The sequence below is a fragment of the Petaurus breviceps genome, unplaced genomic scaffold, assembly GCF_028583685.1.
Source record: "Petaurus breviceps papuanus isolate PSGF00001 unplaced genomic scaffold, PetGlider_PUasm1.0 428, whole genome shotgun sequence".
Classification (NCBI taxonomy): Eukaryota; Metazoa; Chordata; class Mammalia; order Diprotodontia; family Petauridae; genus Petaurus; species Petaurus breviceps.
The window spans coordinates 4917388-4932027 of NW_027186331.1; the positions used below are offsets into that span (position 1 = coordinate 4917388).

General features: G+C 50.5%; 1 protein-coding gene across 2 annotated transcripts in view; it reads right to left on the reverse strand.

Moving 5' to 3' along the window:
* Positions 1-4709: 4709 nt before the first annotated feature.
* LOC138171423 (mitotic-spindle organizing protein 2B-like) overlaps positions 4710-14640 on the reverse strand; it is a 10373-nt gene continuing 442 nt past the window's right edge. Inside the window, exons 2-4 of one of the 2 annotated variants that reach the window (XM_069100922.1) lie at positions 11848-12002; positions 9657-9794; positions 4710-5052 (exon numbers count right to left, since the gene is read on the reverse strand). In XM_069100922.1, coding sequence (XP_068957023.1) covers positions 4907-5052; positions 9657-9794; positions 11848-12002 — 439 coding nt within the window. In that variant the 3' untranslated portion in view covers positions 4710-4906. The remainder of the gene's footprint in view (positions 5053-9656; positions 9795-11847; positions 12003-14640) is intronic. The other variant, XM_069100924.1, reaches the window with a different exon arrangement.

The following is a 14640-nucleotide window of genomic DNA, read 5'->3' on the forward strand; positions in this document are numbered from 1 at the left end:
AAATCATTCTTTACATTGAGTACTGTTTCAGATAAATTAACTCCTGTAGCTCTTACAGTAACTCTGGGGCACAGGTAACAGGTGAGGTGAGAGCTTGTCACTTAAGAACACACCTGCCTGGGAAGGGGACTTCAGGTGAAGGCTGGACAATGTCTGCCAGGTGCAGTGTGGAGCGATTCTGACACGTAACGGCCACCTGGGTCATGTGGTATAAATGCCATGTCTTGGGTAGCTGTTAGGGAGTGTCCCTGAGGAAATGTAGAGAATGGTTTCTTTTCCAATAGATTTTTACTGATACTTTTTTGTCTTTATATCACCTACATTGTCCTGTGCTCCCTTCTTCCCCCTTCCCAGAAAGCCATCCCTAATAACATTTTATAAAAACAAGTTCAGAAAATCCAACCCGTCAGTCTGCTGTTATATGTAGTATTCCACACCTGTGGACCCCCCGTTCAGCAAAGGAAATGGGGGTGTTTCTCTCATTTCCCTTTTTTAGGGCCACGTTCGGTATATTGTTTGTGTGGTTCTGTGTGCTTCATTGCATATCAATTCATATAATCCTATCCAGGCTTCTCTCTAGTCATCCTTTAGGTCTTACAGCACAATATTCCATTAAATTGGTGTATCAGTTTGTTTCATCCTTCTCCAGACCATGTGCATCTATTTTGTTTCCATTTCTTTGCAAAACAAAAAGTGTTACCAAGATCTTTTTGGTGAGTTTTTGGCATTGACATAGCATTGACATCCTAGCAGTGAAGTCTCTGGATTAAAGGGAATTGTGGTCATTTTATTTGTGTGATCCCAGATTGCCTTTCAGCATAGTTCAGACCAGTTCACAGCTCTACCAAGTGTCCCTCTGTAGCCCCTCCAGCATTGACTTCCTGAAGATCTTTTCTTACATGGATTATTCAGCAGGATTAATTTCAATCAAAAAAGATAACACGGAATTTAATGAGTAATTAAGGTGCCACTTATTAAGAATAAAGGCTTTCTGTAACTTAGATCATCTTGTTCTCAAGGTATTTCTGGAAACAAAGGGTAACATGAAAAATGCACTTAGACTAGATCTGAAGAAGTATTTGTGCATATCTGTACATGAATGCCCACAGCCCTCATGCAAAAGCAGACTTGGCCTCAGCTGTCACAGTCTTGTTGAGATGAACTGCACGGACTCTGGCTCTGCACGCACACATCTTTGTTCAAAAGTAGCAGCATGCGTCAAAAAAGGAGTTGTGTGTGCCATAGCATGTGTTAAAGGAGGACCCGACATAAGGAAATCCAGAGAAGGCAAGCGTGGGGGGAAGCATTGGGCAATTCTGTCATTGGCACATACTGTTAGCTACCAGGATGAAGAAGAGCAGAATGAGTTTGGGGAACAGCTGGATCCCAAGCCTGGCAGAGGCAGGAGATGAGAGGGATGGGGATGTTAATCCACACATCTGCTGCCGCTGCAGAGCAGCTAACAGGAACTCCCCGACATTCTTCAAAAAGGAGAAGTTCCATACTGGAGCTGATGCCATCAATGGGGGGGAGTTGTGGGGGGGGGGGGGGGGGAATAGCAGTCCTTTTGCAGAGCAGTGGCTACAGCCTCCCAGAGGTTAGAGGTAAAGGAAGCTTGGTAGATTTGGACATGCATCCTAAAATTTGGAAGAATGGATTTCAGAGTTTGGAGGAAATACAAGTAGCCTTCCAGGGACTACAAATTCCTACCAGAAGTCAGCCCATGGGGGGCGGAGCCAAGATGGTGAAGTAAAAGAAATCAGCCCAAGAGGGATGAGAAATTCAGAATCAGTCAAACACTGATGAAATAATTGTTTTGAGCACAAAGAAAAGCAGAAGCAAACTGTCCCTCTGTGAACTCACTTTCTAAATCGAGAGAAGTGTTACAAGCTACACACAGTGTGAATGAGAAGCGATCTCAGAGGTAGGGCACAAGCAAAGGCCTCTTGCAGAAAATGGGACTCTTGGGGCAGCCAGGTAGCACAGCGAGTAAGAGCAGCGGCTCCAGTGTCGGGATGACCTGGAGATCGAATCCGGGCTCAGACACTTAGAACCCACCCAGAAACACCTGGCCGTGTAACCTTGAGCAAGTTACTTAACCCCGATTGCTTAGGGATGGCCAGGTGGCTCAGCGAGTAAGAGCACCGGCTCCAGTGTCGGGATGACCTGGGGATCAAATCTGGGCTCAGATACTTAGCACCACACCCAGAAATAACTGGCCGTGTAACCTTGAGCGAGTTACTTAACTCCAATTGCTTTAAAAAGAAAAAAAAGAAGATGGGACTCTTATCTGAGACTTGAAGGAAGCCAAGGGAGAACATCCCAGGCCTGGGGGACAGCCCAGAGCTGAGAGATGGAGAAGGCCAGGGTCATTGGGCCAAAGAGTACTTGTGGGGAGTTGGATGTAAGACGACTGGAAAAGGGCAGGAAGGGGCCAGGTTGTGAAGGACTTTAAATACCAAACAGATTTTATATTTGATCTTGGAGGTAAAAGGGAGACACCATAGTTTATTGAGCCAGAAGGATGGCCTATGCTTCACAATAGAATTCTGAAGATGGAAAGGGAACTGATTCCAGGGTAGGAGAGAGTGATGCAGAGGAAACTCACCAGTCACCTTGGATTGTAAAAAGGAACATATAGAAAGGCCAGTCAATAATAAATATTAAGCTCTTACTACAGAGGATGAATATAAAATGTGGCGCTGCCCTGTAGAACCAGACCTCAGGCTCAGAAGGAGCTGAGGCTGCCAAGGGATATGAAAGACATTCAAAAGGGCTTTTAAAGCTACGCTGGGGGGTCATGGAAAGGCCCAAATTACCACTTGGGTTGGGTAGGACAGCGATAGACGACAAAGGGCAGGCCTGTCTTCTCTGCCAAGGAAGATGACCTTTGCACTGGAAATAATAGAAGCAAGAATTGGCCAATGAGAAGTGTGTATCCATGTAACGCAACAATCGAGTCCCTAGGTGCCCTTGGTGGATGAAGTCCCCTGGCCCAGGTGGGAAGAAGCCAGCACTCCTGTAATGCCTTCAGGCTCACTGGTTGGTTTACCTGTTTTCTCATCTGATGGACTGGGGTTCCCAAATCACTGTCAGTGATCTTTGAGAGACCAGGGAAAATGGGGAGAGACCTGCCCCAGAGAAAGGGCAACACCAGTTTTCAGAAAAGGGAAGAAAACAGTCTCTAGATGAGGGAGCTTAATGCCAATTCCTGGGGAAATGACGGAACAGATCATTAGAGATTGTCAGCAAATACCTAGACAGAGGAGGGGCTTTTACGAGGGGCCCCTTGAAGTGCAGTCTTTGCCTTTTTGGAGGGGATTACTAATGTAACCTTAAGTCCCTTAAAGTAGGCCACAGGAAAGCAGTCGAGTCCATTTAGGTCTTTTTTTTAATTATTATTACAAACCTGAAAACACCAGCAGACATGCATGTTTCCATGTACAAAGAATAGCAGAGGACTGTATGAACAGTTGTCACCATTGTGCAGAACTTGTTTATAAAGCACACAAGGCCGGACTCTCCCATACAAGCCTCCCTGCTGGGCCATGCCCCTTCCCAATTTCCTTCTGCCCTCTTCTGGGAATTTTTAAATGTTTCATTGATGGGTTGAGGTTTGGGCTTTGTTTGTTTGCTTTTTGGCATTCTCACTACCTCACAACTCCCCTCCTAAGCTCTTTACTTCTTTCCCTCCCCAAGTAAAGGCCCTCCACGGTAATAAATAAACATGACCAAGCAAAATAGATTACCTGGCGGTCCTGCCTGAAAGCATGAGTCTCATTATATGCCTGTCTTGCTTTGCTCCTGGGCTTGATATTGGTCATTTCATCATTGCTGATCAGGGTTCTTCAGCCATCCCAAGCTGTTCTCCTTTACGGTGTGGAAACCATTGCAGAGATGACTCTCCTGGTTCTGTTCCTTTCACTCTGCGTAAGTTTGTCCAAGTCTTTTTCTGGATCCACCCCTTGTGTCATTTCTTACAGCACAATGCTACACCATGATTCAGCTACTCCAGAATTGATGAGCACCCTTTTGGGTTCCAGGGTATGCAGTTTAGTGACTTTGGGGGTCTAGTTCTAAATCTCTTAGTGCTTCTGGATCTCCCACTAAATCACCACTTAATCAGTTGTGAGGCATCTTGGCACTAGGTTTTTTCATTCAGAAAATGGGAAAGGGTTGAGTATAATGCAGAAGCCTCCAGAGTCCAAGGATGTGGATTTGAGGCAGTGCCATCTCTACTTACCTCTCAGAGCCCTCGACTTCCTTGTGTGTCTAGAGAGGACACTACTTTTTACCTGCTTTATAGATAATGTACATAGGAACTCATAGCAGCATGTGTTGGGTAGTATTGCCCCAATATTCATATTTGCCAACTGTTCACAGATTTAAAGCAGGAAGGAGCCTGAGCAGTCACCTGCTCTAGCCTTCTCATATAAGGAAAAGGAGTCTCAATGAGTAAGTGACTTGCCCAAAGTCACAACATTACTAAATTAAAAAGGCAGGATTTGAACCCAGGTCCTCTGAGTCCAAATCCAGTGTTTTTTGCCCTATGCTACAAGTGCCTCCTGAATAATACCTATTTAATCAGATTATGTATTTAAAAGGGCTTTGCAAACCTTAAAAGGTCACAGAAACACTTGTTTTTACCACATGAAATAATGAATTCAGTGACAGTTGAAAATGAGTAAGAAAGAAGGCATAAGGTCTCGATCAGTACAACAGCCTCTGTTTCAGAGCATGGTTTATTATCAATGGAAGAAGACATAAGCCAAGAGGACACTTCTCGTGTTGCCCAGAATGTCACCCCTTGTCTTCCAGTCTGTTTATTAAATGACAGATCTATGACTATGCTAAATTCCCATTCTTCAGTATGAGTGCTCATCGAAAGGTGGTGCCCTCATGCCCCCTAGTTACTGTTCCGAGTGGGGCTTTTGCCAGCACTGCCACCCTTGGGCAGCCGGCTGGCACTGGGCTGCCTGGGCATCCGCTGGCTCGATCCTTCTCGGCCACCACGCTCCCCCAGCATGGCTGGCCCACTGCTTTTGTTTCTCCCTGAGGGGACACAAAACGTTAACCGTTAGGGCCTTGAGACGGGTTCTTAGTGCAGTCCATCCCCCCAGCATACTTGTGTTCCTTGGCCAACAGCCCCACTGGGCACAATTCAATGCAGAGACATTTTCACACAAGCCATCCGCAGAGGCAGGGCTGTCATCAGAAAGTGAAGGAAGCCCATTGCGATGGAATCACAGGAGCGCAAGCACTCTGAGAAGCAGCCAGGAATGCATTTCCAGGAGCCAGAGACTTGTAGGGTCAGGTTGGGGGGGTGAGCACAAGCCCTTTCCCCCCAGAACACAGGCTAACATGCTTGCCAGCAACTGCACGAGGCGGCCAGACATTCAAGCTGCACCTGAGAGAGACAGAGTGTTTTTGTGGTGGAAACACTGGTGTTGTCCCCAAGGAGATGGCTCGGACCCATTACGGGGCCACAGGGGCACCCTTGGAGAGGCAGCTGGTCTCCTTGGCACCCCCATCTCCCCAGGAATCTGCCCCCTTCCCATCCAGGCCACGAAAACACTCTCTCCATTTGGTCATGCACTTGCCTACTCACAATAGCAGGAAAAACAGGGCCAGAATTATGTAGAACAAAGCCTGGACCACTCAGTCCATCCTGCTGGGGTCAGGCCTAGAGGATCCTACAATGCAGCTACCAAGGAGCCTGCTAGGCTAACCCAAAGAATAAGATTTTAAGGGGGAGAACTAGAGTCTGCTCCAACTCTGGCCTGCACCATTAATCCCCCACAGCATCAACAGATGATCTCGGAGCGTCTACCTGAAGACGGATGGGGAGCTCACTCCTTCTAAAGGCTGCCTGTTCCATCTGGGGGGAGCTCTGGTTACTACAAGTTGTGTTCACTAGGATTACATGATTTGTCATATTTTGGAAGATTAAAAGATGGAATGGACCCCAGGGAACGTCTAGTCCAATACTAATCAGTGGCAAGTAAGGGCCAGAAAGGATGACAGCTGGCACCAATACTCGTTGGTCTACTATGACATTTCTCCCGATGCCTCGGTCCTTCTCTTTTAATTCCATCTAGCCAGCGTCTTGTTTCTCAAGCTCAGACTCCTAGGCCCCCCTCTGCCTATCAAGGCCACTTAACAGAGGCAGAGTCGGCTGGAACGGCTCCTCAGAAGACCTCCTGCACCTCTTCCTGCCCCTCCTTTCCCTTCCCCAGGCCTCTAGATAACAAGTTGGCCCCAGTGACATGGGCCACGTGGGACATTCTCCTCCTACCCAGGGTGAAAGCCCCTGACCTTTGTGAAGGACTGAGCTGCACGTCTGCCTGGGTGACAGCCTTCAGCCTGACTAGCTCCATTTTACACTGAAGCCCAGAAGGGTTCCAAAGCTCTTGTGGACAGTTAAAAATAAAAGAGAGAGAGACAAGGACTCAAAGCCAGAGCTTCTCAGATTCTGACATGAGCTTGAAGATCACACCCTGGTCTCGCAATGTCCTTAAGCTTGATTCTGATTATAAATCAGCTACTGTCTTCATTCATGGTGCTGGGACTAGGTTTTCCCTCTGATTTTAAACAAGTGGGAGTTGGGGGTGGTGAGGTCCTAGAGTGGCCATGGATAGTGTATGAGCATGTTCCCAGGTGTTTTCTCCATTGGTCCTCACAACCCCCTTGGGAGGAAGGTGCTGTTATCATCTCCACTTTCCAGGTGAAGGTGAAGTGACTTGTACAGGGTCAGGACACTGGGGTCTTGAGGCTAAAATTTGCACTTGGGTCTTCTCTGTGGCGCCACCTAGCTGCCATCAAAGTCAGAACCTTTTAGCGGGCTGAATTCAGTCGTCTTAGAATGCTCTCTGCTTCCTTTTTCATGTGGTATCCCCACCCTTGCTTAACCTAGAGCCTGAATCACAGCAGTACTTCATAAATGCTTGCGTGATGGCCTGGGAGGCACCTCCAGTCCAATGAGAATGTAGGTTCCCTGAGGGCAGGCCACTTTTTACTTGGTGTCATCCCCAGTGGAGTGATCAGTCGCGTCTAACAACTCTTCTCTCCGTGACCCCATTTGGGGTTTTCTTGGCAAAGACACCGGGGGGGGGAGGGTTGTCATTTCCTTCTCCAGCTCATTTTACAGATGAGGGAATGGAGGCATCACCTCCCTCGGGCCTCAGTTTCCTCATCTGTTAAGTGAGTGGGTTGGCCCAAGTGGCCATCTATGAACCTGTGGAAGTTATTCTGGCCAAATGGGCAGGATGGATTGGAGGCAGGGTGGCCAGTCAGAAAGCTGCTGTGATGCTCCCGGTCAGAGGCAATGAGAGCTGAACCAGGAGAGGATGGTCCCCTCTGTCCAAGCTGCCACCATCCCTTCTCTTCCAATTCACAGCCAAACTCTAGAAAGGCATTTTCCATCCAACTTAGAAAGGTGGCAGGATTTGGTGGGATGAGGCCAGGAGGTGATGTGAGAAGTCCTGGGGTGAGGGCCTCCTCTGCCCATCAGACACTACTGCTCACAGGATGGGTGATTCCATCTGGTCTGGACATTTCTGTCAGTAGCCCCAAGGGCACTCAAGGGCTGCTGGGGCCAAAGACAGCATACCCCTGCATGCTGGCAATGAGCTTCTCCAAACATATCCAGGCTGGCTTCTGCTGCCCAGGCCCATCCTTGAAACCTTTCCTGCCTGGGAGGAATCACCAGATCATAGACTCCATTGAGGGTGGCCTTTGGGGGCCCACAGATCCAGGTAGGACTTGAGGGGGCATTCTATAGAGTAGACAGCAAGAATATTGATGCTGCCCAAAAGGCCTTGACTAGGTGTGTGTGTGTGTGAGGGGAAGATGCTGGATGAATTGCAGATGCTTCCACCTCGAGGGGGCCAGAGTACTTCTGCCCAAGCGACCACAAGTGGGGTCATGCCTCTGCCCTGCCCCCTCTCCTTCCCCTCCTCAGTGCTCCTGTACCCTGTTGGCACCTCCTCTTGGGCCTTGGCCACACTGCTCCTTCTGCCTCTGTACAGGCTCCCATCCACATGATGCTCTGGGGCAGAGCCTCCTCCCCTAACGTCCTGCCAGCTCCTGCTGACTCCCTCCCCCCATCCACCTTCCCTCAGGCTCCTGCCACACTTCACCTTCCTCCTCCATGGATCAGATTGCTGGTCCCTCTGCCCAACGTCCTTCTGGGTCCCCGAGTTTCTGCTGGGCCAGTCGGTGTGCATTTACTGAGCACCAGCTGATGTGCCAGATGCTGAGGAGGGCATGAGGAGGAAGGTCATGCTCCCTACGCCCACGGCTTTTCTCAGTCTTGTGTCCCCGTTATCCACACCCTCCTCCTCCAGACCAAAGCCAGCTCCCATACACAGGGTACGTTCCGGCCTCTGTGGCTGATAATGCCGTTCCTTACACCGGCTCAATTCTTACTCACTCATTAAAGTAAATGCCACTTCCTCCAGGAAGCCCCCAGAATCTGGGGTACCCCCTTGCTTTGCTCTTCCTTGATTTTCAATTAGCATTTTGCTTATGCCTCTCTAATGAACGTAGTCAGCTTCGAATGGGGCTGCTAAATCCGTTTGCTAAAATATAAACTTCATGGTAAGAGTTAGGCAGTACAGTAGATAAAGCACCAGGCCCAGAGTCAGGAAGACCTGAGTTCAAATCCAGCCTGAGACACTCAGTAGCTGTGTGACCCTGGGCAATTCATTTAACCCTGTTGGCCTTACTTTTCTCATCTGTAAAATGGGTTAGGGAAGGAGATGGCAAACCACCCTAGTATCTCTGCCAAGGAAACCTCAAATGGGGTCACTCTGAGTCTAACACAACTGAAACAAATGACCAACCACACACACTTCAGAGCAGGCACTGTGTTTCCTCTAAACTGGGTCTTCCCCAGCACCTGGGCGCAGCGTTCCGCTTCATAAGCATTCTTTGAATGCAATTTTGTGCTAGAAACTCGACAGGTAACGTTTGGGCCAACATGAGCCAAGAGAGAAGGCAATGTAGTTGGTTCCCAGTGTCTCTCAGTGGAGACCTGAGATGAAGACTAAAGGAAGAAGAGGAGGGGTAAGAGGTCACCCGGACATGTGCGTTTTCCTCCAGGGCGCTGGGTCTGGCTCAGCCTGAGATGACACAGCTGATGGGAGAGCGGAGGGTCTGGGTGGGTGAGGAGAAGAGAGATGGGGACCTGGAAGCCCAGGAGCCACAGAAGGGCCTCTAGCGGGAGCACGACTCTTCTATGGCTCCCCATGGCTGGACAGTGAAAAGGAATCTGATCTCACAACTTAGAATGGGAAAGGACATGAGTCAGACAGGTGGGAGCCACGGGGTCTCCTAGATCACACCTGCCTGCTGCCAGGGTATCCCACGCTCCAATCCCGCCCAGGCTCCCAAGGCAGCCGTCTGAGTGCCTGACTCTGCTCTGAAGGCCCTGTCCCCCCATCTGCAGCTTCCTGTCACCTGATTCCCAGCCAAAGTGGAGGGCGTTCCCTGGCCTCAGCCATCTCTCCCTAATGACTGTCATCGGATTCCGTCTGGCCTACTCCGGGATGTGGACTGTTCCTATGGAAACACCAGACAGCGCCAACCCCAGTCAAGAAACTAATAAACGCGACCTGCGAAAGGAGAGAACAGGCAGCAAGAAAACTGGAAGGAACCTGGGGCCCTGTGAGAGTGAGGCGGACAGAGGGCGGCGGCGGCGGCAGCTGCAGCTGGGCGTGGAGAAGGCCGGAGGGCCGAGGAAAAGGAGGGTGCCGTGGGGTTTTTACTGTTCTTGGCAGAGACAAATGAGCCCTCTAGAGTTCAGAGAGAGACACAAACAGCAAACAGGTGGCGTCAGTCAGGACGAGGGAGAGGGAGCCCTGGCAGACTTCCCGGAGGAGGGCCCGGGGGTGGCCCTGCTGCTGCTGGGGCTGTGTGCCCTGAGGGTCCCTCTGTGCTCTCCTTTAGGGACCCAGGGGTTTCAGCCCCGAGGCAGAGCCCTCCAGCCACCCCCAGCCCCAGGAAAGGAGAGATGCTTCTCACCCTCTCTCTGCACTGGAAGCGTGGCCACCCCCAGGTGGGTTCATAGATCAGTGCTGGGAGGGAGGGACCACAGGGGCTGTCTAGTCAAACTGACCCTTTACAGAGGAGGAAAGTGACTTGCCCAAAGTCTGGAAGGCCGTAAGAGGTGGGGTTTAAACCCAAGTCTTCGAGCGTTAGGGCCAGAGGTGTCCACTGTCCCACACTGCCTCCCTAAAAGGACCTTCCACCTGGAAGACTGTTCTGAGGAACAATTTCACTATTTTGCTAGAATGCTCTGTGGGGTTCAGGCAGTGCTGGGAGTGGAGGAGGGGGTGGACATTGCGGACCTCAGAAGGTTTGATGCAGGAGGAGGCCAGCTTGGAGAAGAACTTACCTAGGCAGAAAGGGAAAAGCACTCTGTTTTAGCTTGCTGACTAGGTGGCCATGTTCCGCTGCTTCTACAGAGCTGACAGGCGGATACCCCCTTTAAATGTCAGCACTCAGCAATGGAGCTCTGGTTGCCCCACCCTAGTTACAGCTCGGAAGACGGCCCAAAGATAAGAAGCCTACAGGAAACGCTCAGGCCCTGACCCCGTTCCATGGCTAGGTGGAAGTCCTGGGCATTATTTACTATGGCCTTCCTTTTTTATGGCTGTCAACCAGGAATCCCTGACCAATGGTGATGGAGCCCTCTGTCCATGGCTCCTCAAAGGGGATTCTGCTGGGGACGTTTAGCGTTGACCAACACCTTCAAGAGGACCAGGTGAACAGAACACATTGGGCTGTGATTGGGCTCCAGACACAGAGAATTCAGAGCTGGGGTTCTTTAGAGCTGAAGGTGCCTCAGGAATTATTTGGTCTAGACCACATATGATGGATGAGGAAACTGAGGCCCAGAGAGGATTTGGGACTGGCCCAAGGTCACTTATCAGAGTCTTCAGGAATCGTAACTCTCAGACCTTGAACCCAGCCCAAAGAGCATGTGCCTGGGAGGGCCCTTCTTGGGAGCGCAGTCATCATCACTTGACATGTCCCTAGAATTTCAAACTCTATCAGAGTGTCTTCAGATCTGTGACTTTTAGCCACCTAGGAGCCAAGACAACGAGGCGAGGTTCCCCCGGGCCCAGATTTGGAGGGGGGTGCCAAGGGACACAAATAAAGATTCCTGCTGGCTTTCATTCATTTTGCTAACTATTTCTCAGTTTTAGTTTTAGTTTGCTTTATGTTTTATGTTTATGTTTTAGTTGCTGAGGTGGACGTATCTGACACCTCAATACAGTACTTTTTTTCTACATCTGAAGAGGTGAATTCTGGTCCAGCCCATTCTTGGGCACGTACCTGCCCCCACAGCTGGGGGCCCCCAGGACAAGAATGCAGATACTGGCATTCCCTGCTCCTAGTCCCGATCCACTGACAGCTCACTCTCTGTGATGGCCCACAGGGACAAAACCTGGCCCTGAGTAAAGCCCGACGGGCCTCTGGCCTCTGGGACACACTCAGAATTCCTTTAGGATGGAAGTCCCTGGTGGGCAGGGACCTCTGTCTTCGTGTCCAATGCCTGGCACAGTTCAGGGCTTCAGAACTACTCTCTTATCTAGAATAGTCCTAGCGTCCACAGAGAAAAGGGCAATGGCCCATGGTGAAAGGGGAAGGCTCCACGCTCAAGATGGAAGGGTCGAGGCAGGAGGCAAGGTCCCCTTACCAAAGGGCTCTCCAGCCAATGTGACAAGAGGTCAGAAAAAGACAGGAGGCACAAAAATGTGGGAGCCCGCTCGATAGAGCCCGCAGAATGAAGACCTAGGCCCCCACCTCCCCTGCCCCAGAGGGAAACAGCCCGGTCCTGACCTCTCGCTTCAGGCAAGGTGGATGGCGGCAGAGCAGATCCCATGCTCTCGGGCCCGGCGGGGTCCATGGCCAGCCGCTGCCCCGCACACATGGACTTAAGCATCTGGTAGACAGCCAGCGGGGCCACGTTCAGCTTCAGTAAATCCACCAAGATCCTGTTGGGAAGAACCCAGCACAGGGGTCACTCTGAGACCCGATCTCAGCTCTTAGACCTTCTATCGATTCTTACACAACACTGAGGCGTGTGCACACGTACAGCTGTGTGCACATATTTATATTTCACACACGTCCACATATATGTGCGTCTAGATATTCTTATTCCTGATCTTTTTGGGGGGAGGGAAGGGGGAAGACAGGGCAGTTGGGGTTACGTGACTTGCCCAAGGTCACACAGCTAGTAAGTGCGTCAAGTGTCTGGGGCCGCATGTGAACTCAGGTCCTCCTGACTCCAGGGCCGGCGCTCTATTCACTGCACCCCCTCGCTGCCCCCTCTTACACCTGATCTTGTCTCTCAGACCTTCTGTGTATTTCTATATAGCACAGATATGTGCGTATGTCTGTATGCATGTTTAGATTTTACACACACATATATGTCTATATGTGTGCAGAGGTATAGGTATGCCTATATTCTCTTATATCTGTGAGAATATGTATTTGTATCTATCTGTGCACACACACACACACATTCTGATCCCTCATCTAACTCTTCTTCCTGATCTCCTGACAAAGGGCAGCCAGAGACACAGAGGCCAGTGTGATGCCCACTGCCCCTTGGTCATCATGGCAACGTTCCTCAGCCCCATCCTGGCCTCTCCCCTCCCACAAAAGGCTCTGAAATGGGGGTAAGCAGTGACCTTACAGTGGTCTGCCTGTTCCCAGGGTCCCTGCCTCTGTGTGTAGGCTGTTAAAATCATCTTCCTACTGAATGGGTTGGAGCATGTCTATGGCTTTCTGGCATCTGCAGGAAGGCAGTGGAGCCCCTCTAACACGGGGTATGGGGAACTGACCCTTCTTGCCTTCTCTGGCAGCACGGCTTCATCATGCCCCACCGTGCTCCATGGTCTGTCTCCCGTCTCTAGGCCTTTGCTCACGGTGGATCCCAAGCACCATCATCTCCACCTGCTGAATTCTTCCTCCATGAAGACTTTTCCCCCTTTCCCAGTTGTATCAGTGATCACTCTTTCCTCGAACCTCCCATAACCCTCTGGTTTGAGCTCACGAATGTGCTAACCATAGATTTTTCCTAAGCTTGAGAGAAGGAACTATTTCCTTTTGTACTTGTGTCCCAATGCCTAGCACTGTGCCTGGTACACAGTGGGCAGTTAATAAATGCTTGCTGACTTGTGCTTATCATATTCTAACTAGCAGCAACACTCTTGGAGCAATGACTTCTCTACTCTTCTAGACTGTAAGTTCCTTGAGGGCAAGGACACCCAAACAAGGGCTAGAAGCCATACTAAAGTATGCTGGCTGAGCAAACAGTGTAGACGGGAACCCTCTCTATAATTCTGTCTTGGAAAGTTGCACTGAGAAGTCATGGGACTTAGCCAGGGTCACACATGTCAGAGGTCTTCCATCCACAGCATCACACTACCTCTACACTGACCTCAGCCTTTATAATCAGCTGTCCACTCGTGCCATGTAGACATGAAAGGAGACAGCAGAAGGGGCGCTGCTTGCGGGCAGGGGATGCCTCACTTTGGATCTTGTATCCACAGCCGTTGGTAAACAGTAGGATCTTAATAAGTGATTACTGACTGGCTATTGCCCTCCTAGAATACAAGCTCCAAGGTAGACACCATGCTTTAGCAATACCTGGCATTTCTCACAGGCGTAGAGAGCATATATCTTTGTTGACTTGCGTGTCAGTTATGGGAAAATACAGAAGCAGTCAGGGGTATGCTGGCAAATGTTTAACAACCAGGTTGGGGGTGGGAGGGAATATGATCTGTTATTTATATTTTCTCCATCACTTTCTTAAGTCCAGACCATCAACAAATCAATAAATCAAGCCCTGATCTGTGGTGTTTGCCAGTTTCCAAGGTGTAAATATCCACAGTGACAATTTAACAATCAGTTCTTGAACCCAGCACCATACTGGTTCAGCCAGTGGTTCAGGGCTGGGAGATCCGAGCTCAGATATGAAAGCAGACGCTAGCTGGGTGACCCTGGGCAAGTCAGGCCTGCCTCAGTTTTCTCATCTGTAAAATGGAGCTCCTGGCAGCACCCACCTCCCAGGGTTTTTGTGCGGATCGATGCAGACCCTAAAGTGCACTGTGAATGCTATCTGGCGCCCAGCATTTGGAGACAACTTGGTTTAGAGGAAAAAAGCCGAAATTCTGGGAAAAGGCTAAGACCCCTCTCTCTGGCTCCCCCCCTCCCCCATCCTGCCGTATGTCCTGCCACGGGCCCCTCCCATAGCTGAGACACTGCTTTCCAGTCACTGGGAATCATTCCCTGAGGTTTCACTGGCGGATGTGGAAACTCCCTGGACCAGTGCAGGCAGGCATCTCATCTGCAGCGGGGGCAGGCCAGGTTAGGACGCCCCAAGTGAGCCTTGAACCCGGGCCCTTCCTGGACTTCCGGCGGTCTCAACAGTGACAGTCCCTGACATTTAGGAGGCGGGTCAAACTCCCCCTCCTCCAGGTCCTTCCCCTTGCTCCCCTCCTCCCACCAGCCCCCCCTCCCTCCTGGCACCCACCCCGTCCCTCTCCCTCTCCTTCCCAGGTACTCAGCAGCTGCCTCTCTTAGTGACCGCCCCACCTCTGGGAGCGCCCGGCCCTCCCCGGCCCC